General features: G+C 36.5%; 1 protein-coding gene across 3 annotated transcripts in view; it reads left to right on the forward strand.

Moving 5' to 3' along the window:
- The window catches only part of Awh (LIM/homeobox protein arrowhead), a 295,276-nt gene that overhangs the window by 241,084 nt on the left and 29,766 nt on the right, over positions 1-24,426 (forward strand). For 2 of the 3 annotated variants that reach the window (XM_069818328.1, XM_069818330.1), the window contains exon 3: positions 8,551-8,768. In XM_069818328.1, the coding sequence (XP_069674429.1) occupies positions 8,551-8,768 (218 nt within the window). The remainder of the gene's footprint in view (positions 1-8,550; positions 8,769-24,426) is intronic. The other variant, XM_069818329.1, reaches the window with a different exon arrangement.

The raw sequence follows: 24,426 nt of genomic DNA on the forward strand, positions 1-24,426 counted from the left end.
TCTATAGGTTGAGGCAGAAGTCAGGTTGCATAGGAACAGTTACTCTGAAAGCCATTTGCTTGAATGCACACCTCACTTCGATACTCCCATGTGTGTTAGTAGGGTGAAGGTGATTTGTAACATGGCTTCCGTGATCCTTTCTTTGAAAAGTCTATGCTGTTAATTTTATCAATGTGCATGATGTCCTTTAAGTGTCCCCACAAGCAATAACACTGTTCTACAAAAAAACAATTAAATTCATTTTTCTGGGTATAACATTCTTGATTAACATGGAAATTTACCTCCTGAATTCAAATCTGTAACTAGTTTCTCTCTGTCACGCATAGTTTTCAAGTTATATGCAATTTCATTTTTTTTATAATTCTCGTTTCCACGCTATGTATTTATGTAGGCAAAACATGCAACTATTAATATTTTGGTCACTTACAAAATTATTTACAAACATTTCATGCACTATAACACAAAAAATATATACAACCTTTAATATAATAATTATATTAAAAGGAAAAACGTATTTAAGGTTAGAAAATATGAACAAAATACACTTTTCCCTAAGAATTTAAAAATCTTATCTTTTTCTCTTGTGTTCAATTTTGCAGTCTCTAACAATGTTCCAGCAGTAGTCAGCAAGCATCGCAGGCATCTATTTTTCCCTTCATACCGCTTTTCCATGGACATTATATCTTTATGGAACCTTTCACCATGTTCGTCGGAGACATCACTGCAGCTCTCAGGAAAATAATGTAGATGTAAATCTAGGAAATGCACTTTTAAAGACATGTGACATCCTAGATCTCTATATCCATTTATCATTTGTTGAACCAATTGTTCGAAGTCGTTAGCTCTTTTTCTTCCCAGAAAATTTTGCGTTACATTCTTGAAACAAGACCACGCTCTTCTTTCTTTTGGTGCAAGGCATTGTTCAAAATCTGAGTCGTTCAGAAGTTGTCTAATTTGGGGACCCACAAACACGCCCTCTTTTATTTTTGCTGCAGAAAGACGAGGAAAAATTTTTGAAAGGTACATAAATCCTCTTCCAGATGTGTCCATGGCCTTAACAAATTGTTTAATAAGGCCTAGCTTGATGTGAAGAGGGGCAGCAGAACAACTTCACTAGCTACCAATTTCTCATTCAGTATATTTTTTCTCCAACTTTCAACTTTCAGGCCAAATCTTTCTATTATAATGGGAATTCCTATCTCGACTATCCCACTGACACAGAAAACATTCATGCAGCCTTGTTGCATACCTAATATCATGGCAACTATTTTCAAATCACCACATATTTTCCACTTGTGCTCATTATATTTGATTAATCTCAGAGTATTTTTCAAAATATCATATGACTCTTTAGTCATACTTACATAGGCAATTGGGGCAGAAGGCATTATGTTCTAATTGTGGAGAACTCCCTTTAGACTGTATTTTGAGGCATCTATAAAAAGTATCCACTCCTGTGGCTCGTATTTGAAGTTCAAAGTATTCATTAGGTCACAAACATCATTGCAGAATGTCATCATGAGTCGAATTGTGCATATGCAGAAACAATAGTTCATGTAAACAAACAATACAGTACTCACTTCCTCTAACAAGAATTTCAGGTTAAACTCCAGATTTCTCTCTCTCTGTTAGAATCTGTCTATTTTATTTCTATGGTTTAAGAGGTTTCTGTAAAAGAGAAATATGTGAAGTTTTACATATTTTATATACCGGTACCACAGATGATGGAATATTATGGTTAAAAATGAATATTTACTCACATGATAAGGAATGTCTCCACTATCCAAATAATGCCAGTTTAACTCAATTTTAAATCCTGTAATAATGACTTGCTTATTAACATAAAATTTTACTAGCAACAGGAATGCCACAACATGAAAATGGAAACAAATGAAGAACAAAATTTACTGTAGGCAACTGTTGTTAAGCAAAGTTCACCATCTTTATCACAAACTTAAAATGTCAGTTAAATGAGACGTATATTCTCGTATAACTAAAAAACTGTGCCTGATAGCGAATTTCTGTTTTCAGATTTGAATTTGCCATATGAAAATCCTTTAGAATCACATATTTTCATATAAGAAAAATGACCCTTGTAGAACAGTGTAATTCAGGGCTGTTAAATCTGACGACCATGGTGGTATTCAAGATGATCTCGACGACCTAACTCCCTTTCTGGAAACTGTTCATCTAATCACGAACGAACGACTTGTTGAAACAAGTCTGAAAAATACTCTTGCCCATTCAGGATGCTAGGAAAAAGACTTTCTTGAATTTTCCTCTACCTTTCAGCAGTGAGATTACCTTTGATGAAAAAGGGCTTAACGACGATTGTTCTTCAAATGTCACACAAAACCATTAACTTTCCTGCTTTCTGTATTTTGGACGAATCCATTTGGGGTTGGTATCGCTCCAATACCGCCAGTTAGTCTACGTTTATTGACTTCGCCATTACTGTAAAATTTGACTTCATTGCGGAACAGAATGGAAGACGGAAGCAGTGGTTCCTTCATATGTAACCTGATTTCTGGGTTTCACAAATTTACATAAAACACCCACACATATATAGCAAACATTTCTGATAAATTTTATGCTTTTTTATATTTAAGAAAATTGACATTACATAACATAAAGCCTTCTAAGCAAATATGTCACTCGAACTATGAAGGTAGGATTTTGTTGTCTTTCATCATCTTGTTGTACGAAGAAGATATATAATGTTGTAATGACGCAAAATAATTTCGGTTTGAATTATTTAATTGAAATACTGTACACTTGGTCAAAATGAAAGTGGCCGGTCTCTTGAGCAGCGAAAATGTTCGAAGTCCCTTCGGCTGAGCACGCAGTTCATTACCGTAAACCACCGTGCGCCGCTTTAGTTAACTCCATAATACAAGGCGCTGATTTGGGCTACCTCCACAGCATGCTTCGCATCTCGCTCCGTAGTGAATTTTTTCTTTTGTCCTTTCTTTTATTCTTACAACTCCTTTTAGTGTAATGTAGTCAAATAACTTTGCTTATGTTAATTCATGTTACTTACAGATAATTACAAAATTGGTGAAAATTTGTGGTTATAATTCCAGGAAATCAGAATATATTTTGTCATCAGAATTATGTTTTTTTTCTTGTTTACAATTACTACGTTTAGACCCTGATGATTATCAGGGATTTAGATTAGTGTAATAATCATATTCCCTGTAGCACAACTTGCAAATTAATTATTGTCAATTATTTAACCGTCAATATATTATTTAGTGAATGTTCCTTACGCAATAGAGTGTAAAGCAGCAGGGATTAGTAAAATAATTAACACAGCATTTTAATATGAAAGCCCCTAATTGTCGTTTTTAGTGTTACTTCCATCTAGCTTTAAAAGTTTCTATTAACACGAAAAAAAATAATAAAGCGAAAAGTATTCCAAGGATAAAAAATTACTAAAACCTGTTTATTTTCACTGATGCATTTAAAAGGCAAAAAAAGGCAAAAAAAAAAAAAGAGAAAAAAGTAGATCCACGAAGATCTGAACTTGCAATCTCACGAATACTTAGCTAACGGCCTACTACTACGCTAAGAGCACTGTTGCAGTAACAATCGCATTGTATCGAGCAATAGTCATACTCCACTTAAGAACCTGTTATATATAGTGTTTGTGTTACAATATTACTGTTAATTATGATATTTATTATATTATAGATCACAGACAAAGTACATACAAGTAATCAATTGAACCCTTACATTACACACTTTATAATCATTTTTTTACACTAAGATATACCGGTACTATTATTTAAATACAATTTCTACAATTTACATATTTAATAAACAACATTTTTTTGTTTTATCTTGCACTTGCTTTTAGTTTTGTGCAAGACTCAACTCATTCTAGTATGTAGTTACAATCAGTATTTGTTCACTTGCCTAAGTTGTACTTCACGTTTCAATCTGCAATGTGCAGCTAGCATATCTAAATCTTCTCTTATTCTAGTATTTTCCATCACTCTTTCATTACAGAAATACTTATACATTTCATACAAGCTCTCTCTCGTTGGTAAGCCTTCATTTCTTAATTTTATTTCATAGTAACTTATTCATTTGTCGTACCATCAAAACTATTAAATTTAGAAATAAAAAATAGCTAAATAGTTTCTAACCAAGTCAAATATGTTATTATCGGTGAATCTATAAAATGCATACTTGCCCAAATTGAATTTATTTGTCAGCTCAGTAACTTAACTTTCCTTTAATAATTCCTTCCTTTTACTTTTTATTTTAGCAATCTTCTCCGGTATTTTATTTTCAGTGTATCTGTTCATTATTAAGAGATGTGTTCCCCATTATAACTACTAGAAGAATATACGCAATCTTTTGAACGAAGCTTGGCTGTCCGAGCGCTCACGGAAATACCCTATTCGGACTTAAGTCTCTCAGACGTCAGCCACTTTCATTTTTACCAAGTATACATGTTCTTGGTGCAGATAAAAAAAGGTTCGTTCTACATGTAGTCTGTCTGCGTATCCTACTTTGTACAGAGATTCTCCTAATCATTGGAAGGATTTCATTCATATTTTTCTAAGAGCCAGTTTATTACGAAACGATGTGCGAGAAATAGGTATAGCCTATTTTAATTGACAAATAATATACACTTATCAATTATGTCATACTAAGCTCACAATTTTACAGTAAACACGTTTAAGACCAAACTTGTTCCATATTTTTAAGACTTACAAGCATGCAGTGACGATTTAAATGGCTACCGACTCCATTTTTATAAAAAAATGATCAGGTCGATTACGCCCTTTAATTTATATTGCCTGAAACTTACTCTTGAACAAAATTAATAACGAATTTACACTTTACAGTCTTCGCTAATCAAAGTGGCCTGAGTTCGACTGTTAGACTTCCTTATTGAAGAGAAATATTATCTCTGCCTCTGTTCGGATTTTAAAAACCAGTGTTCTTAACATTTCGGAACCAGTTGTTCTACTAACGGAAACAATGTTCTGATGTCACTGTTTGCACGTTGAAGTAACGAATTTGTGATAATTTTAAAGACTTGGTAGTAACCAGCACGCAGCGCGTGGGCACACCTTGCCTTCCGTTGCTACGTGCAGTTGGGTTGCATTGTTTTTGCTCGGGGATGGCACAGGCACAGTCACGGTCCGCTGGATCGATGTGTGTGTGTCACTGCGAGGCACGGAATTGCGTGAATCGATACAGACACTGCAATATTACACAAATGCACTTGCTCATTAATTCGTGATGTTGCAAAAATCCGTTGTGAAATGTTGATAAGAATTCCCCTATATTCAAAATCTATTATTTTCAAATCAGTCCTTTCTGTCTTGTTAATCACTTTGTCCTAAGTTATGTGTGCTGATTATTCTTTTCCAGTTTGTCCTCTCTGCCGTTTTTGCCAGTTCGTCCAGTCTGTCCTTCTTGCCTTGTTTGCCTAATGTCTCGACTTTTCAGTTTGAATCTGACCTTTCTACCTTGTTTGCCTGTTTGCCCTGATTGTTCTGTTCAAATAACTCATGTTCTTTCTGTCATATTTACAATTGGGTTCAAAAAGAATGGGCCGACACTTGGTAGTTCAAATGTAAAGTTTTAAAGTCAGGTTCACACGAGTAAACTAATTGCGTTCGAAGGCAATGCTGTGATGTTCGTTTCGGTTGATTCTTTGATATTGATCCGTCTACAATGCAGCAAATAGTAAGAGGTGGTGTAGCGTAAGGGTAAGGTCTGATTTTGGAACCAGAAGTTATAAGTTCGTTTCCCGGCAGGGTTTTTTTTTAGAAATTATTATTATTACTATTATTATTATTATTATTATTATTATTATTATTATCGTTTATTTAACGATTCTCGTAACTGCTGAGGTTATATCAGCCTGTCGCATTTAAGCACAATTAAATGCCATCGACTTGGGCCGGGATCGATGGGGTTGATTTTTTAATTGTATTATATATTTTTAATGACAAATGTTAGTGGAATTTGTTAATAAACTTGGTTATGCAAGTTTTGCAAACATATTATAGCACATCATTCGTGAGCTATTATTAGCCACGACCTGGCCTGTATACAAAATTAATAATTTACTTGCTTCCTCAAAAATCAGAAGCATATAAAATATAATAAATAAACAAAAATTATGCAGAAAACATATATAAACAAAAAAGCCTGTGGTAGGGACTATTATTTCGTCCACAAACCACCTGCATCAACAACTTTTCTTTCGTAGAGGTGGAAAAATTCAAATATCTTGGAGCAACAGCAACAAATAGAAATGATACTCGGGAGGAAATTAAACGCAGAATAAATATGGAAAATGCGTGTTATTATTCGGTTGAGAAGCTTTTGTCATCTAGTCTCCTATAAAAAAATCTGAACGTTAGAATTTATAAAACAGTCATATTACCGGTTGTTCTGTATGGTTGTGAAACTTGGACTCTCACTTTGAGAGAGGAACAGAGATTAAGGGTGTTTGAGAATAAATTTCTTAAGAAAATATTTGGGGCTAAGAGGGATAAAGTTACAGGAGAATGGAGAAAGTTACACAACGCAGAACCGCATGCATTATATTCTTCATCTAACACAATTAGGAACATTAAATCCAGACGTTTGAGATGGGCAGGGCATACATGGGTGAATCCAGAAATGCATATAGTGTGTCAATTGGGAGACCGGAGGGAAAAAGACCTTTGTGGATGGAGGCCGAGACGTAGATGGGAGGATAATATTAAAATGTATTTGAGGGAGGTGGGATATGATGATAGAGACTGGATTAATGTTGTACAGGAAGGGACCGATGGCGGGCTTATGTGAGGGCGACAATGAACCTGCGGGTTCCTTAAAAGCCATTTGTAAGTAAGTAAGTAAGCACTCTATTTCGAAAAAAGTCTTGGCCGCCTTTATCATTCAGTAATATTCAACGTCACTCATTAGTTTTTGGAAAACATATCATAGCCTATGTGTACTGTATAGCGGGAAATGCCATGTTGCACTGTTGAGCCTTGAACTGCAGTCTAAACAACAATGTACTGCCGATCAAGTTAAACTGAAGTTAACTCAAGATTAACTGGTAGTTAAGGATTATAATACGAATCAGACCGAGTTTAAACTCAACTTAAGATTTAAATGGCGTTTACGATACCGGCCCTTGGAGAGAAAATTTGAGCATTCAGAATGAGAAACGTATGTAAGGAGTAATTAGTTATATGGGAGCTTGAGTGGCATTCTCCATTGATGGAATTGATTGTGGGGAGGAGTTATTAGGGCTTATGTGTGTTTATCGAGGCAGTGGGTTTCATTAATATTCTCTAATACGGAGTTTTAGGGTTATTTATATTTCAAGCAGATTATGCATGCTCTTCTGTACTTTAAAGGACAGGGATAACGCTGAAAAATAAGTCTATAGGCTTATCCTTTGCTTCGATTCATTCAGCTTCTATTACCACATTAGTCCTGTTCAATGAATGATTGAATTATGCAGACTAAATAGCATAGAGCTACCAAGCTTCTAATTTTACTTCGTTAAAGTATTAAGGTTTCTTGGACGTACTTCGTAAGGTCGTAAGTCATTTAATTAATGGTTTCTAACTTTCATACTAATTTTGTTGTTGTTGTTATTATTATTATTATTATTATTATTATTATTATTATTATTATTATTATTATTATTATTATTATTATTATTATTATTGTGAAGGGAGAGGATGAACCCCAAGACTGCATCCATCCGAGAGAACTATAAAGCTGACTCCCCGCTAGAAGTATTCTCACCCACACCAGCCGATTACGCTCAGGTTTTCTGATTATAGGTTTGAAGTAGGCAACTCCACTCGTCCCTATAGACCTACTAACCGTCTCCGCGCGTCGACAACAGACATTTGCGGAATGACATAGACTAGTGGTGAAATGTAGATCGGATGACATGCTGTTGATGCCTAACGTCCGGAAACTGGAGGACACAGAAAAAAACCGCATCTACCATTTGTACAGCAAATGTTGAAATTCCTGCTGCTGTAGACCAGGCCTATTCATTTAATTCATGAATAGGCTATACCACAGGTTTATTTAGATTACTTAATTTAACTTTCTTTAAAGAGTAGTTTGTCGATTAGGCCGAACTGTGTTTAATTCTATTATGTTATAGCTCGTACCGTTTTACATTTTATAAATTTTATTACAGTTTCAGGTTTTCCGAAGCAGATAACCACATCTGATTGGATCACAGAATCGATGTAATTGCACCAAATTGTCTCGACACAGATCCGATGTCTTTTCTCCAATTTCAATTTGGTAGACAACCGAAACGTTTGCGTCAAATTGTCAAATTGTTATGACGCACTACTAAACATGTTTGTACTATTTTTTTTTTTTTTTTTTTTTTGCGCAAAGGATATGAGTTCTTACAAATTTGTCTTGCTGCACTACTCAATATATTTGCGTGAATTTATCTGTATCAGTTTGTACAAGTTATTTGAAGTTAAATTGTTTAGAAGCAATGCCAATTTGTTTTGCGCCAGTTGACAGCAGTTTGTTTTGGCGCAGAAGTTTCGGCGCCAAGTGCTCCAAGTGTTGCCGCGGAATCTCTGCCAGCGACTGGGTGCGGAAGGCTCGCGACCACGTGTACCACCTGGCCTGCTTCGCCTGTGACTCGTGCAAGCGCCAACTGAGCACGGGCGAAGAGTTCGCGCTGCACGAGGACCGCGTGCTGTGCAAGGCGCACTACCTCGAAATCCTCGACGGCGGAAGCACTTCATCGGACGGTGAGTCAATTCACATAGTAACTAGGTGATCATTCTAGGTGATATCACGGTAATGCCATGTCTTTTAGCTTCTTAATTACGAGGTAAGAGTAGGCTATAATGCGTATAAAACAGTGCTTATTCCTCATTAATGTGATATACAAAGTGTTTAAGAAGGAATAGTAATTTTTTTAGGAAGTGATAATATGGACTATTCCGAATAAAAAAAAATTCATATAGACATGTGTCTAATTTTTAATGAATGTAGAGATACAGCTGTTTGAATGTTAGGCATAAAAAGCCGTAGGCCTACAAAGTAGAGCCCTGCGCGGGCTCAGCTCAAGCCCGCTGGGCTAGGCCCGTGGTCCGGGCTCGGGTTGAAATAAAATTCACTTTTGCTTGTCAGCTTCGGGCCGGGCTCGGGCCTTTAAAAAATGCAATTTTTTCCCTGAATTGTGTACAGCTTTCAAAAGAAAAAGTGGCCGCTCTCCAGAAACTAAGTTTTCTTCGGGTATCTCCGCTACAATTCGGAGATAGGCGATGTTACATGTTTTTGGACCACGTTGCCTGATACCTACAGTTTTAATTAAAGCATTTTCCGTATTAATGTTGCAACGTAATGGTAGCGTTTCTGGCTGGCGCTCGTGAGAACATGCGTTCGAACACAACCCCATGCTTTTTGTGTTTTATTTTTTTAAGAGAGAGCAAGACAATATAATTGCTCCTATCTCTTTTATGACTGTTTTAGTAATTAACATCAGGTTCACGAATGTATTATGCCATGACTTTAGCATTATTTATTACGACATTATGCTGCAGATGGAAAGAAAGGAAGATTATTTTCTCAACAAAACTGTCTTTCGTGGCTTAAACAAAACAAATTTACTGACGTCTATCTTAGAAAATTCATATAATTAAAAGTTCAAAAAACAAAACAAAAAGCCACGATTCAATATATAGTCCAACTTCCTTCTATCTCGATCACATCTTGCAGCCGACTGGGCTTGGAATCAACTAGAATTTTCAGTTCTCAGTCACGGAGAGAATCCTGGTCGAGGTTCCACAATCATCTGGACGTCTTGATGGGGGACTGGGACAATTTTTCCGCATATATTTCTTTGCTTGTCCCTCCGCAGCTCAGTCGGAAGAACGTCGGCACTTAAATATCAACGACTCATGTTCAAATCTTCGTCACATCTTTTCATTTTATTGTGTTACAGGATAGTATAATATAATAATATATAAAAAGAAAAAAACTAACACTACTATTATGCAATTGTATTGTTTCAAATCTAACATTGAATTTATATTACTTATATAGCTAAAGAACGATAACAGAATATAAATGATAACTTGAATATTATTTATATCGCTAAAGAACGATAATAGAATGTAATTGATAACTTGAATAGGCCTATTATTTATAACGCTGAAGAACGATAACAGAATATAAATGGTAACTTGAATATTATTTATAACGCTGAAGAACGATAACAGATTATAAATAATAACTTGAATATTATTTATATCGCGAAAGAACGATAACAGAATGTAATTGATAACTTGAACAGGCCTATTATTTATAACGCTGAAGAACGATAACAGAATATAAATAATAACTTGAATATTATTTACATCGCTAAGGAACGGTAACAAAATAAAATGATAACTTGCGTTAGGCTCTAACTCACAACATACGAATCATTAAGCGAACACATTACCGTTGCTCTACGAGACGCAGATATGAATGACTCCTGCGTAAACATCTTAGTTCCGAAACTGCTTCTATACGCGCAAGCATCATGTAACATCACCGTTATCCGAAGTGGACTTAGAAAATATTCGCTGTTCATGAGTGCGGCCACTTTTCTTTTGACAGCTGTACTGATTAAATAAATAATACGAAGATTTAATGCATGCACGATGAGATGTCCACCCATCCAGAACCGTACACTACAGATATCGTAAGTTATTGTTTATTTCCACTTCGTATTTCGTAACGGTATTTGTCTCATGCTCCTACTTGAATGATACCTCTCGTAGCTGTTCCTGATCTCTGTGGTCTCTGGCCTCAGCTTTATCCGCCACTCTTCGGTTTCGAGTCGGGCTCGGGTGATATAAGCTAATCTCGAATTTCGGTTCAGGTTCGGGTCTGGTCCAGATCTCATATGGATGTTCCTCCCTTAGATTGAATAAAAGGGAATTTGAAAAATTGACACTTAGCACATTTAGAATGTTAGGTCTTCAATATTGTAACATGGACCATTCGAAAATTAATAACAACACTCATACGTACTACAGTTGTTACGTTACCCCTCTAGAAGGCAACGGATACCATTCACAGCGTCACTTTTCTCCAAGTTTCTAATTGACTGCTCTACAGTTGTTACAATAGTTTATTTATAAAACAATCTCTCAGTGGTCCTTTCATCTTAGGAAAAGGTCGTAGTTACAGGGAATTATATCCGGATAATATGGAAGAAGATGCTCTAGAATTTCCCAGTTCCACCTGTTAAGTTAATTAACCACTTCTATACATTTCTTAGGGAGTTGCAGACATCAGTCTTAGGTATGTTATTACATTTGCTGCAAATAGAGTAGGATTATAGGCCTAAATGAGATGACATTATAACTTGCAGATAACACACATCAAGTACCACTCTAACTCATATTACCGGTTTACATTAAACACCGCTAGAGGAGCTGAATACTAAGCATTGTTACCGATAATTTTCGAATGACCAATATAATAATTATGTAGGCCTATATGTATTAAAATTAATACTTTTGTGAAACAGAACAGTAATAATTTCACTTGTGTTTGTAAGTGGGTCTATGAAATAATAAAGTACAATAAAATTGTACACTATACTTTGTGGAACACAATCCACATAATGTGTAAAAATTACAAATGAATTTACTTGTAATGTATTACAGGTCTACCATACTCTTGTGGGATAGTGCCCTCGTGTTATAAAAGCAGTTATATTGATTAAATCAACATAAATAACACGTCGTTAAGAGAAAATGTTATTTGTATGTCTCTGACATGTCCAAGTGAATATTCATAAGATTAAAGAAAATTGCATAGTCTACAGATCGATTTTCATTTAAACATGCCTTTATACTTGCAATATTTATAATCAACCTGTAATAAAAAGAAAACATGACTCTGTGACTAACATTACAGATAGGCACTATAGCCTAAATTACACCATGTATAATGTCCTATTTGAACACCTTTTGGTTCAGGATGTAGACCTTTATACTATGAAATATTAAGCACATTCTAATTAATGTTCTGTCAATTTATTATTTACTTGAAAATCCACAACTCATTTACACACATAGGTCTGTACCCTTGTGAAAAAATAGCCTACATGTTAAAAAGTTATCACAGATCGATAAGAACTTGAAAAAGAAAAACTTTTTTGCTCTACGTTTACTTCCTCCATAAGTGTGCCCCTTCATAACGTGGTTTCCGCTGGATGGGTACGAGTGTTCAATTACCCCATCACACGTGCTCTTCAATCACACTACAAAATGGCTGCCTTTGTCTGGCGCTCTACGTGCGGTTCGCAGGCCGCTTGCCGCCCTCGTGTGCTCGGCGGGCGACTTTTAACAACTTAATCGATGCTCCCGTCCACTTCACTGACGACGTGGCTACAAAATTACACAACTCTCCACAAGGGGAGAGGCTCATTTCCTTTCCGATACATCGTCGCAAAAGTGAAGTCCCACGTTTGGTTCTCTGCAGTTTCTGCTAAGCAGTAGACCTAATCTATGTAGACTAGTTGTACCCGATTTTTGCAATCTCATATTACTGTATATAGAAAATGTGGAATTGTGACAATAAATTTATGTGTTATAACAAAAGAATCGTTTTGGGTTCGTCTCGAAATGATTTTATTGTTATCTCAATTACACAAACACACACACATACACACACACACGCGCTCGCACGCACACAGGGTGAGGCATTTAAAACTACCAGGCCACCTTAAATATCTCCCATACTATTACTTATACTACTTGTGTTATTGATGTCTTTGATAGAATTAAGGGCTTACAAATCTAGGATATAAAGCAGTGGTTCCCAAGGTGTGGGACGCGACCCCTGTGGGATCGTTTAAAGAGCTCATAGGGTCGCGAGATGATTTAGAAAATAAAACAAAAACGTCTTATTAACATAAATTAATATTGCATTTAGGAACATGAACAACGATGAATATCCTAAGTAAAAATATATTTTGGTAATTATTTTGGTAATAATTAATTAATGCTAGTATAGCTAGATGTGCCTGTTTTTCAGAAAATAGCATCTCAAATCTAGACTATGTATTCGATAAGGGCACAGTGATATCATTTACAAGTTCAAGAAGGTTTCTGACTTTTGTTTCGTTGGTAATCATATACGAGAAACTTAGTTAGGCCTACATAAATATGAGGTTGCAAATACTACCAAACATTTAAGAGCTTATTTTGCAAGCTCGAGGTGATCTTGTATTTTTTTTATCCAAAATTGTTCGACCCTCTACGAAAAAATAGGCTACAGTTTCTATATTCCGTCAGTAGGTACATATTACAATGAGTATTTTCTTAATAAGTTTTGGAATTTCAGCCAGTTGAATGCAACTGTCTAAAAAAGGATTCAGTACCCAATTTGTGATTGTCAGAATTATTTTAATTTTTTTAAATTTCGAGGGAAAATTTGTTCCGTGTCCGGGTATCGATCCCGGACCCTTCGCTTAGTGCACGAATGCTTTACCGACTGAGCTACCCAGGAACTACACTCGGAACCGTCCAATTTTTCCCTTTATATCCACACAACTCAAGCGTGCCGACAAAGCGCCAGAAACCCAACTTTGATTGCACACAAACTCTGTGTGACTTGAATTGTGGTTTTCTGTTAACGTACCTACAGTGACGTATATATTAATATTATTAAATTAAGACGGTGTAGGGTGTAGCTCCTGGGTAGCTCAGTCGTAGAGCATTCGTGCGCTAAACGAAGGGTCCCGGGATCGATACCCGGCCCTGGAACAATTTTTCCCTTGAAATTATTCAAGTCTGCTTCACAGAGAGCAATAACTGAAAGCCAGATTTGCATATTTTAATTTTTGTTCCAGAAAATATTCAATAAGCTGTTGTTTAAAATAAAATTGTGCTAACTTAATTGGATGTCCACAAAAACAAATTTAGTGTAGGCCTATGTCGTATTATACGTTACGTATCTAAATTTTTCATGATTGAATGAAATGTCTTTTTGTCTAGTGATGTCGTTCAGAAATCAAGTTTCTTTATAAATCGTTAGATTTTATCTATGGCTTTATTATATTAACATCTTGGACTTGCAAGCTACTAGTCTAGTCAAAGTGTTAAAGTGTTCGGAAAATATATCAGCAAGGAGGGCCAGTCTAAGAAGCCAAAGAGAATTGGAAAATATATTTGCATGTTATGATTTCCCTTCTTGTAGGTACCGGTAAATTAGAAATTCTATCTAGCCTGTTACTCCCCCTTGATTGGAGGGGCACGGGCTGGGAATTTTCCTTGTACGTACACCACTTGGGTAGGGTCCATTGTTATTACCCGGAATGGAATGATGTGCATATCCCAAGATCCCCAGCGCTACAGATTCTTCTTCGGCAGCCCCCTAACTCTCCTACACCCTGCAGAATTACTTTACCTTTCTGCATAGGCATCACCGCGGTCCCTCAGTCAGGTCCCACGAGAACTGTATGAGCCCCAGAGAAGAGCCCACCATACATAGTACTACCACCAGCAACTGATGACCACTTATCACGGTATCCAATTTCGGTTGCGACTCCCAGCCGACTCTACATCGGAGTAAGCCCGAAATATGGGAAAGGAATGGAGTTGATGGTGAAAGAGGGGAAGTGTAAATCTCGTAAAACTCCTCGATCAGATAACTTGTCCTGACAAGGATTTGAACCCGGGGTCGCTCATCTCACGCAGTAGAAACCAGCTCGTCGATATCAGTAATAGTATAGGTGATATTTAAGATGGAAGTTTTAAATGCCTCACACTGTAGACCTACATATATTTGTAGGCTATATATTGTGTCAATCTGTGATAAAATATTGTTATTACGATAACCCTAACAGCAAGCAAGTAACAAAAATTCTCCTAACTTGATAGCTAACAAGCAAACGTTCTGATGGGGGCAGATAAAAAAGTTAAATTATTTCCTTCCACCATGTTAATAATGTCAAAAGAAGTGCTTATACAAATTTTGGCCACTCGACCGCAATTACAAGGATCGTAAAAAAATAAGTTCGCCAGGGTCAGCTAACAGAAAAAAAAAACACAATTTCATTGAACAAATTTATTGGAACGAACACAGCAATTGTTGAGCTATTTTTCAACATAATTTCCATCGGAATTGAGACATTTCTCATATCATGGGATCGACAGAGAGAGGTGCAGACGCAGCCAAACGCTGGTTCCGATCTGAGGCGGCTGACTTCTACGACACAAAAATTGATCCTGTGGTATGACAAATGTCTCAATTCCAGTGGGGGATATGTTGACAAATAGCGCAACAATTGCTGTATCTGTTTCAATAAATATTTCTATGCAATTATGCTTTTTTCTATAAACGGCCCCAGGGAAAATCACTTTCTGGACGGCCTCGTAATTGCGGTCGAGTGGCCAAAATTTGTATAAGCACTTCTTTTGACATTATTAACATGGTGGAAAAAAAATTAACTTCTTTAACTGCCCCCATCAGAACGTTTGCTTATAAAATATTTTTATTGAGCTGTACCTATGTTAGTACAATGAGATCTATGTAACGAAATACACCGTGTCCAGCTTAGAGGGATCGAGAAATAAGTGATAATTTCAAGTGTAAATAATGGTTTATTAACATACATTTTTACATAACTTGATGTAAAAGCTCTCCGAGTTTCGGAGAATGCTCAATGCAATTCGATGTGTGTACCTTGAGTTGACCTGCAGACATCTAAACAACGGTATTCAACCTCCCACAAAGTGTTCTGTAGCATTTGTGGAGTCACTAGCGCAGCTGCATTTGTGATGTGTTCCCTCAGTTCCTCGAAAGTGTCAGCTCTTCCTCTTTGGTTCACAGCATCCTTCACAAAGCTTCAGAAAAAAAAAAGGTCCAAGGAGGTCAGATCGAGTGACCTGGTTGACCAGGCAATGGATCCTCGTCTTCCGATCCATCTATCCATGTACGACGAACACGGCATTGTACTCGCGTAATAGATTTTTTCTTTTGCTAGCCAAAGCACACACTGAACTTTCTGTTGTGTCCACATGTTGACTATGGCGTGTTCTTCTACAAAATGGCGGCAGGCTTGTTTTAGCAACAAACAAACGAAAGTTACGCATACACCTATTTTTAATCTTTGTTGCGTAAACTTGGACAATTTCTCTATCTTTTCAGATGTAAATCTCAATGATATCTTTATCTGGTTTTAAGTGGTGAGCATTTATTTCTCGATCCCTCTAAGCGGGACACGGTATATTAGTCACAATTCATCTAAGAGTATAGGCTATGTCGTAATTACTCAAAACTCTTCCATGGTTACGTTATTATTCATAAAAGTCGTTCGTCAACTGCTTTCTAAAAAAGACTGTCTGAAGTCTGTGTGGACTGTAATATTTCCAAATACTTCGTATCCTACTGTGTTTTCTATGCAGTGCAATATAGACGTATTTAGATTTTGTTTATCTGAATTGTTACGTAATTGTTCGTCAGCATTAAAATTAGATGCTGAGCAGAAAGTCCTGCAAGTATGGCACCACTAATTTTGAAATATTTTAGCCCTGTTCATCTTGCATGACATAGCCACCATAATAATAGGCATATTTAGGCCTAATTAAATTTGGTTTAAATAATTCACATAACTAAACTTTCCTACACGTAAACTTGAGATGAATCTTGGTAAATCTTGATTGACCGCTGTTTTCGTTCCTTAAGAATATCACTTTGCAACTTAGGCATCTTCGGCAATAATATTAGTTTATTGTTATCACCGAATATAATGCCTAAGTGTTGAAGTGATATTTCTATTTTAAAATCGTGTGCCCCATACTCGTAAAAGTATGGTTCTTCAGACTTTTTCCAAAGGAAGATAGCGTATCCCTTCAAGACGCATTCTTTGTTGATGCAACAATATGAGACAACGAAGGCACTGAGATCGTGTGATCCCAGCCAGCGAAGCAGAGAAATCGATGAGTGCGACCCCAGCGCCACCCTCGGAACTGCAGGGAATCGCGACCCTCGCGCTGTTTACGAGGTGTGAAATCGGCAGAAAATTGATTTACATTGCAAATAATCTCGACGCAGAGAATTTCCGGTAATTTGGGGAACTTGGCAGTAGCGAAATGTTATTCAAATTCAAGCCGGCAGAATGGAAATATGCCTGCGTCAGGATATATTCCACCCTCGAGGGCGAGGCACCCTCTTGAATCCGACCTCCAGGGGTCTTCTCCCCTTGACCGGTGTTCTGTGATTAACGCCCCCAATTCGCATCATTTGATTCGTATGACCTCGCCCCCACGCTACCATGTATCAATTCATTATCTTTGTCTCAGGCGGTAGAGAGACGAGTAAGCCTATCTAAGGCTAGCCATGGTGTAGGGTACGGGGTTGGTTACATATTCAGATTATCAGGAATTCGTTTCTCGAGACCGCCTATTCTGGGCAGTCTTTCGTAGTGTTACTCAGATTCTCTTCCTACCAGTACAGATCTTCAAAATTGGCCACGACCAACTCTGTCAAAATACGTTTCATTGTATCGATTGCTAATAACGCAGTCATTTCGCTGCATCTAGGTTAAAATTTTTCATTTAGAAACGTCCTAAAATAAGAAAGGTATAATATAATTTAAGAGTGAAAGAGTGGATTAATAAATCAATGAGTGAGTAAAATATTATGAATGAAAGAATGAATGAATTCTTGAGTGAACAAGCGAATGAGTGACTGTCATGAACTCACGAGTGAATAAATAGTGTAATAGAGTGAATGAATGAATGAATTAATTAATTAATTAATTAATGAAATGAATGAATGAATGAATATATTTGTCTTTAAGCAACATACCTTTTGGTGAGGCGGCACTTCACATTATTAGTATACGGTGCCGTCTCCTCGTTTTACAATGCCTCTCATACAAGTCATTTAGGACATTACTCATTTTAAGTTTATTATTGCAATTCTTCCACTAGTCTTTTCTTGTCCGTCATCAATTCTTCCACTAACCCTACTCCTCACTCATTATTATACCAAAAATACTATACTTCTAATTCTTGACCCACCCCCTCGTGTATGACACATTTCCCCTCACTTCACATCTCTAACTACTGTATTTGCAATTTTCATTGATAAATTTTCCACATTGCTGCTTTATTTAGGTCTTGGTTGCCTTTTCTCACGATTTGTTTCCCCTCCACACCATTTCCTTTAGTCATACCTACTGCTTTTTCACCTTGTTTTCCCCCTCTTCCTTCACCACTGCTTCCAGAACTATTTCCTACTTGCATTACTCTACTTCTCGTCAGCTTCGATTTAGTTCTTAGTTCTTTCACCTGTTTCGGAATTGCTCCCATCTAATGTTCACTATTTTCATTCGATCGCACTGTCTTGTCCCGCTGTGCTTGCTGAATACCAGTTCGCGTCACTCCTATTTCTCCTTCAGATGACGTCACCTCACAAGTGATACCAAGAAGGTACAACTTACGAGGCAACTAGGCCAGGAGATAATGGAATAGGATGTTCACTTCCTTTCCCCCTCCATCGCATACATCGTCGATTACCTACATATTACACTAATCAGACTACAGATGGATACAAACAATTATTGTTCTTCCTTTGACATATATCGTCAAGTGAGATGTACTGTCTGATCTCCATCAAGGGACGTTAGAAAATTAACAGTTATTAATTGGAGACTTTTCTAGTGAAATGTTGTGGTGAAATTGGCAGATAGTCTCATTTTGTTCAGGTATCATTGTTTTGCATAAGTTGTTTCGATGCAGAAATAATCTATTTTCTTTTTGTTTCATTTTTTATAAGATGTTTATTTTACAATGCCAGATCTGATTTGGATTCTTGCTCTTTTTAAGAAATACAATATACTTTTATGGCATGTTGAACACAATAAAAAAAAGAATGTTTTAGTGATTTAGTCCATTAAATATGGGAAATGAACAATTAGCCTCAATACAATATCTTTAAAAATGAATTGAATTATAGCCTAAGTTTCTTAAAAGTCATTCTTCTATCGAGAATTCGGAGATTTTTTTTACAGAAGTCTTGAATGATATAATCTGATCTTGAAGGGAGAGTTTTATCTTCTAAGCGAGGGAAGCATTTTGTGAAAACTGTCAATTGAAATTTTTTTTCATTTATCTTCAGCCTTCATCTAGTGGGACATTGTGTTATTAAATCAATGGCATGTTGCAGTTTGACACAATCTTCGTGAATATTGAAGCCTGGTATTAATTACAGTATTATCACATACTGAATACGAAAATGTTCACGAAGACCTATATTCTGTATTGAATATAAACTGTGTATAGTATCTGTCCCAAAACAGACCGTCTTGAGTGACCCAGCCAATTCCTTTTTCTCTTTTTGATTATTTTCGGCATTATTCTCTCTTCATCCACTCTTTCTAGCACAGCTTTGTTAAGTTTTTCTTGGGAAAGTTGAATGCAGTATGTTTTATTAGAAGGCAAATTTGTTATCCCATTGTTTCGTGGTGATATGTTCTATATTATCTATAGTGGTCAATTAAATAATTCTTGTTCTTGTTGAAATATGTCATTAGTGAAAGTTGGGTCAGATAATTGAACATGAGGACGAATGAATAACAGAAAACTTTCATGGAGTATTTATGCTTTGTATTGCAGTTAATAGGTCATCTGATCATCGATATTTTGAATAGGAAAAGAAGCAAATCAATTGAATTTCCTAAGTGTTTATTTAGTAAAATTCCAAAATTCTTACCTACAGTCTAAGAGCCTTTGGGCTGCATCAGCAAATTCTTTTCTTTTATTATAAAAAAATCCATTCTTGAGATATTCTGCGGAGTGCTCTATGGTAGAGGTACGAGTAGTAAGCTCTTTTATTTTTGAACAACATCAAGATTTTACCAGCGGCGTCGACTTTGAGCTTAAGCTTTAGGGGTGAAGAGCAAATCAGACAGTTTAACCGTAGATGTCTTGCCAGATAGAACTACAACCGTTACTTCTTGAGGAATAGTTGTCAAAGGTGTCGGAAAACGTCTGTATTGTCACATCAGCATCAGATATGTTCTGAAATAAAGAATAAATTGCTGTTATGCAAATATTTGGTATATTCATTTTAAAGTACTCTTTAGATTTTATTACGTGGATCGAAGTGCCTAGTATTCGACTTACTAAAAGTGAAAAACACTGGGAAATTATGAAAAATGAGAAAATTTTAGCATTGTTGTATATGGATATTATCACTATAGAACACTTGAATGAGTTGGAATCCAGGAATATCTTGTCGGTTCCTGCGGTCTAGGTATAATATAATATCAGAATCGTTCAAAATTAAACCTTTCGATTATTAATTTTAGAATTCTAAATTAAATTTAAGATTTCATTTTAATATCCCTACATAAGAAGTAAGTGTCTAGCTTATAGAGTTAGAGTAATAAGTGAATATCATTGTCAAATTGTCATTTATTTGATCGTACGGAGGGTAATAAACTAATTGCAATTAAAACTTAATTTACAAGTTCAACAGATAAGTTATTAAGCGGCACGAGAGTTTGGTTTTTAATGCTGCGTTTACACGGCGACAGTTTAGAGAAGAGAGCTAGAGATTATAGCTGTAAACGGTTTTGAGAGCAGGTATCTCGTTGACTCTAATATCTAAATAGAGAGTCTAAATAGAGCGGCCTTGAAAACTGCTCTCGCCGTGTAAACACCCGGGATAGAGAACTCGCATATACTGTCAGCTCTCATTAGAGCTACTCTAAATTATTCAGCTAAGTTGATGTTTTTCATTAACTCTTGCGTACGAGATTATAAAAGGTGGCGCATAACTCTTGAAATACAGGACTAAAGTAATAATCATGTTACGTTTATACGGCGACAGTTCAGAGCGAATTTTTGAAGAATCAGGAGAGCTATCTAACGGAGTGTTTACACGGTGACAGAATATAGCTTCTCTAAATCCATTAGTGAGCTCTCATGAGATTTATATAGCTCTAAACTCTGTTACTTTCTGGGCAGTTTACATGGTGCAGACAGTTTAGAGTGAGAGAAAGTGATGAGAGAGAGCATTTAGAGAAGAATAGGCTGGTCATTGCGTTTTTATGACACATGCACTTATCTAACTTCTGAGCAGTGTGTCAGCCAGTGGCGGTTCCTCGGGGGAGGGAAGGGAGGAACGTCCTCCTCACATTTTCTTCTTTTGAACGTAAATACCAAATAAAATATGTGCCTTGAAATTCGAGGAAGATTCGATAATTTTTAAGTTCACAGCTATAAGAAAAACTCGGTTGATCGTGTTTTAAACGACGCGCGCTCATGTGCCGTAGAAAACTGTGAGAAAGATGCGAGATTGTCTGTGTAGAGGAAAGGCACTCCATTCCTCCTCTACTGCAGTTAACACACATAGACAACAGCGCACTAGCGGCCAGAGAAAGAAGCAGAGTTTTAAAGCAAGTAAATGAACGGAGAGGGAGGAGATCCTCCTCTGAACCAGTCATGGGCGGGAAACAGAAACCGACTGGTCGTGCAGCAAGCTCGCTACCGCTGCCACCTAACGATGTTGCATTCAACCGGACTATAACACATCTAGGAGGAGGCACAACAAAAACAGTTTTAACGCAACGCTATGAAAGACACCATGTAAACTTTTTTTTTTTAATTATAAATCAAAAATATTATTCATTGCACTTTATATAGGCTACTATTCATGGTTTGAAACTTTCGTGGATATTTGAAAGTTAAAGTCGGGTTTATGTAAAACAAAGAGGAAGTAGTTTTACGTAGTTGGCCCCTGAAATTCACTTCTATTCATTGTTTACTAGACAGGGCAACAGCCAAGTTGTCAGTTTTGTACAAATATATTTGAAACTGAAAGCAGGTACTCCAAACTAAATCATTTTAACATAAAAAATTAATCGGCCACCGGCAGCTTTGAACAATAATGATAGTATGACTTTACAAGAACTGACATTCTTCAAAAATATGTGATACTGAACTTGTAAAATGTACATGTGGCAATACAGACCACGTGCGTGGGTGCAGTGTTCACGCTTTCCTCAGATTATTTCCCATTCCCATTTCCATTTTTCCGTAAAACGGTTCAGGTTACGAGTTAGTAGCTAGTCTCTTCCATCACGTGTGATGTTGTAGTGTGCTCGAAAAATGCTACGAGGTTGTGAATTTCCTTGTAATTGTTAATTTGTGCAATTATTCAACAGTGAATGGGAGTGAAATCATAATACATTTTGGACAATTTAGGAAACTCAGTTTACAAGAACAGATTATTGCTATACAGAAGGGAAGGCCAACCCCAACACTACCTGATCTTACATGTATGCATGTAGGCAAATTTGTAGCATGTTTCATTCAAGAAGGTGTCATTTAGTGCTGTTAATTTCTTTCCTCCTCTTAAGAAATATGCAGGAGCCGCCACTGGTGTCAGCAGTTGTGTAACCTGACCGCGCATAGCACTTGCGTTACTAATATTGTTGGGTGAGGAATTATTTATTTATTCGTATAGAATAGGCTACTACAATTGCACGAAAAGCGGAGCTGATAGTCTTGATCAAAAATGTGCAAATTATAGCTCAAGTCGGCACACTTGTAATTTACGTTCTATGACTCAGAGGCGCATGCAAATACATCAATGGAAAGAGAAACTCAAGACGTTTAGTTGTGGCAACATTGTTTTCCTAGTTGATAACACTGCCTCATAATAGCGCATATAAACAAATTTGTTAATTGTTGAGGGGAAATGGCTGCTATAGAGGACAGAAAAGCTTAATTTTCATGTGAATCAGTCGGTTATTAATGTGCAACGGCATTATCGAGCAAAGTTTGGTGCAGATTCACCCGGTGGGTCCTAAAATCCATAAATGGTACACGGATTTGAAGGCACGATTCTTCGCAAACGGTTGCGATTTCATCCGTACCTACTACAGTTGCTGCAAGCCCTAAAACTAGATAACAAAGTGCTACGAAGAAATTTTTGCACAATTATGCAGACTTTAATTGAAAACGATGATGAATTTATTCGTTCCGTGGTGTTTTCTGACGACGTCACTTTTCAACTTTCTGGTAAGGTGAACAGACATAACCTCAGAATCTGGGGGTCGGAAAATCCGCGTATCTACGCGGAACTTGACTATAGGCTTGATGTGTGCCGTGTTACTAGGGGGGGGGGAGATACATTGAACATCTTTAAGTTACGGAACTAAATGTTTGGAGTTTCTCTTTCCATTGGTACTATTTTCATGCACCTCAGTTTCATAGTACGTAAATTACATGTGTTCGAAACCGGAAAGTTCTTTTGTAGGATCCCTGCATAAAGACAATTTTCAGACTTCCTGATGAAAGAGAGGCAACGGATGCAGCTGAAGAAGTAGTTCTTGAGAAGAAGAAGAAGAAGAAGAAGAAGAAGAAGAAGAAGAGGAAGAAGAAGAAGAAGATGATGTGCGTTGTGCCCCCAAAAATTAAAGAGGAAAAAAAATATCCTTGCTACCAGAACCAAAGTCCAATTTATGTCCAATGTTCAAAAAAAGTGTGCAGAATTTGCGGTGAAAATGACTGATTGCGTTTAAGTTCCTCAAAAGAGACCGAGTGTTTAAAGTAAGACAAATTATTATTTTTCATATAATATTGTTCATCTTCTTTCATTATACTGTTTTTATAATGGTTCTACTAATGCAGTGTAATAGTTGTGCCTATTTCGTTTCGTTAAATTACCCATATAACTATATTTTTGTTAACAAATACCGATACTGACCCCACTGTACCAGTTATGTGATTTGTTTGTAATGTGCTAGGTGAGCGTTATTATCATTAAATATTATGCATTATCAACAGTATTAAAGGAATATAGAAAATATTCCACATCAAGTGAATTGTGGTAATTGCGCAATAATAATAATAATAATAATAATAATAATAATAATAGTTCGTACTTACTGGAGGTTATGGAGCTTCAGCTGTAGCTCCTCCAGCAAATAAATAAGCAAGAATAAAACCTACAAAATAATTAACAAGCAAAACAATGGACCTTACTAAAAAATTACGACCAAATTACAATAAATTAACAAAACTGAAAGCCAAATTCAGACGCCTCAACAGTCTCAGCTAGTTTTGACAATGCCCGATTTCTCAGGTCCTTACTCTTGTAATTATTGTTAAACATATTCCACAAACAACTTTCCAATTCATATGCTTCAATCAGTCTTCGTCTCTTCGACACTCCATTGTTTCTTGGCCGCCATTTACACTGCTTCCGTCGCGAGAGTTTATGAAAAAGTTCAACTCTGTTGAATAATTCAGAGTAGCTATAATGAGAGTTGAGAGCATATGCGAGTTCTCTGTCCAGGGTGTTTACACGGCGAGAGCAGTTTTCAAGGCCGCTCTATTTAGACTCTCTAAAATCTAATTAGAGTCAACGAGATACCTACTC

This window comes from Periplaneta americana, chromosome 2 (genome assembly GCF_040183065.1).
Source record: "Periplaneta americana isolate PAMFEO1 chromosome 2, P.americana_PAMFEO1_priV1, whole genome shotgun sequence".
Taxonomy (NCBI): Eukaryota; Metazoa; Arthropoda; class Insecta; order Blattodea; family Blattidae; genus Periplaneta; species Periplaneta americana.